Below are 2,382 nucleotides of genomic sequence, written 5' to 3'. Positions count from 1 at the left end.
ATAGTCTTAATGCTTTAATGTTATCCCACTTCACAATAAAGCTCGACTACAGATACTTTAAGAATAGTGTCCTTATGTTTAATGTGATCTCATGATTAAGTCATACTTGATACATTAAACGGACTAGCTATTCTAGGGACTTTATTAAACAAACATAATAAAGAAAAAGCCTTTTATTATTAATAAATAATTTGATACAAGTACCAAAAGTATTGGCCTCTAGGGCTTACACCAACACCCCTCAACCGCCATCTCGACTAATTCGTGTTCAGGGACTTGATTAAAGCATCGCGCTTTCAACGGTCTAAACCTGTTTAGGTACTGATCAATTGACTCAGCAACCTTCCGCTTAACGCTAGCTAGTTCTTTGAGGCTAATCTTCGATTGCCCCATGTAAAATTGTTCATGGAACAATCTCTCCAACTGTGTCCATGTTTGGATCGACTGTGGAGGTAGCATTGTGAACCATGTAAACACATTCTTCGTAAGAGAACTTGGGAAGTATTTTAACTTCAAATCCTCATTGTTCGCTATGTCGCCAGCCTCGGTCGGGTACCTGGCCACGTGTTCGACGGTGGACTCTATAGTATCCCTAACGAACTTGGTAAATTTCGGGACTTTCCACCCCCTAGGAAATTCTGTCTGTAAGACAAAATCTGGTAGAGGTGAAAAGTAAGTCAGCCACTGTAGGCAAGGACTCACTCTGTTTCTTACTATGATCCGTTCGACAATAGCCTCTAGGTTTTGTTCCCCCATGGATGCATCGTGTCGAACTTGTCTGACCACCTGGTCAGGATCCTGGTTACGGTTAACCATTACCACGGGGGGCCTTCGTGCCACCCTTGGCATCTGTTCGAATTCCTGGTATTCCTGTTCGACAATGTCGTCTGTCCTTTCCTCTTGTCGATGAGGTGTTTCCGGTCGAGGAGGAGGCATAGGGTTCCGACGGACCTGAGCCCTTGGGGCTTTCAAAAAGTCTCTTATCCTTGTCATTTGGGTTACAAACTGTTGGTAACTCTGCGTTGAGTCCTGGATCAATGGCCTCAATATGGCACCCATTTGTTGAGTTAGCATGTGTACCATTTCATGATTACTCTCGTCCATCTGTTGTCTCATAACGACGATAGAACTTGACGTAAAAGTTGGGATTGACTGAGACGTCAGTCCGAAACCTGGGGGTCGACCAAATGGGGTTGCCAAAGGTCCAAACCACTAGTAGCGAGGGAATGGAGATGATGAAGTATCTCTATAAGTCGAACCGAGGTTAAGCATACTTGCCATAAATTCACTCGGCATTCCCAACGTTCGGTGCATGGGGACCGTGAAACTTGGCATATGTTGCCTAACAGTTCCCATGGTTGTTGGTCTCGGCGCTTGTGGCTGACACGGCATCAGAATTGACCCTACAAATGTTGTCGAAACTGCCGACGCCATGCTAGAGCCGATATCGGCAGCCTGGGGCGTAACCGTGTCTCCCATCGAAGACGCTTCTTCGTGGGGTCTAGGAGACGTCATTTTTTTCCACTGCGTAATCGCATACACTTAACACTGGCGAGGTCCCACCGGGTGTGCCAATTTATTGTTTCATGAACAATCTCTAGCCTTCCTATAAGAGGGTTACTTGCAGGACCGACTACAAACTCTCGGACTTAGTGTTTAAGTGTATGGTGTTTTGGTAAACAATGTCTTTGAAAGGTTTAAAAAGTGTAAGGTAACTCTTGATGAGTTAGGAGCGTGGTAAAAGGAAGACGAAAAAGGGAACGTATAAATGGTAAAGTAAGAAAACAAAAGTAACTTTGGTAAGATTAAATGACTTATGAATGTAAAATGGAGGCAAAGTACATTTTTGTGAGGAGATTGACTCTTTTCTCGTAAACGCTTTGGTACTTCAAATTTTACTCCTACTGCAAACGTTCCAAAATGCCACCTCTAGAACCTCTCATAACATTGGCTTAAATACTAATTGAAAGTAACCGTCTGGTGGTTACAAAACCATCTCGTGATGCCACATGTCGGTCCAATTCCCCCATGTTGGTAAATAACTATCCACGTTCTTTGATTGTCCACGACTACCTTCACCCTCCAAGCACTTCGACTTCGACCGAAGCTTGCAAATGTCGACCTACGAACGTGTTCACCATCCTGTCGAGGATGCTCCAACAGGTTCCTTAGTCGAAAATGGCTTTCTTCTCTGGCCGAAATTGGTCAGCTAACAGTCTCACATAAATACTAGACCAGTATGGAAGATCAAAGAACACTGACCTCTTTTTCCAAATATTTTTCTCCACAGGCTTTTTTTTGTTTCTTTCCAAATATAACATTAATGTGTTGTTTTCTTTTATAAACTTCCCTACCGGTTAAGGGTTTTGGGAGATATCAAAC

The 2,382-nt window shown here is 43.4% G+C and overlaps 1 protein-coding gene across 1 annotated transcript; it reads right to left on the bottom strand.

The window, feature by feature from the left end:
• Window positions 1–219: 219 nt before the first annotated feature.
• On the bottom strand, window positions 220–1,104 carry LOC127123374 (uncharacterized). Its single transcript, XM_051053596.1, has one exon. The coding sequence runs from the start codon at window positions 1,102–1,104 to the stop codon at window positions 220–222; it is 885 nt and encodes a 294-aa protein (XP_050909553.1).
• Between the last annotated feature and the right edge of the window lie 1,278 nt (window positions 1,105–2,382).

The sequence above is a fragment of the Lathyrus oleraceus genome, chromosome 2, assembly GCF_024323335.1.
Source record: "Lathyrus oleraceus cultivar Zhongwan6 chromosome 2, CAAS_Psat_ZW6_1.0, whole genome shotgun sequence".
Lineage (NCBI taxonomy): Eukaryota > Viridiplantae > Streptophyta > Magnoliopsida > Fabales > Fabaceae > Lathyrus > Lathyrus oleraceus.
This window is presented reverse-complemented; position numbering and strand designations above follow the sequence as displayed.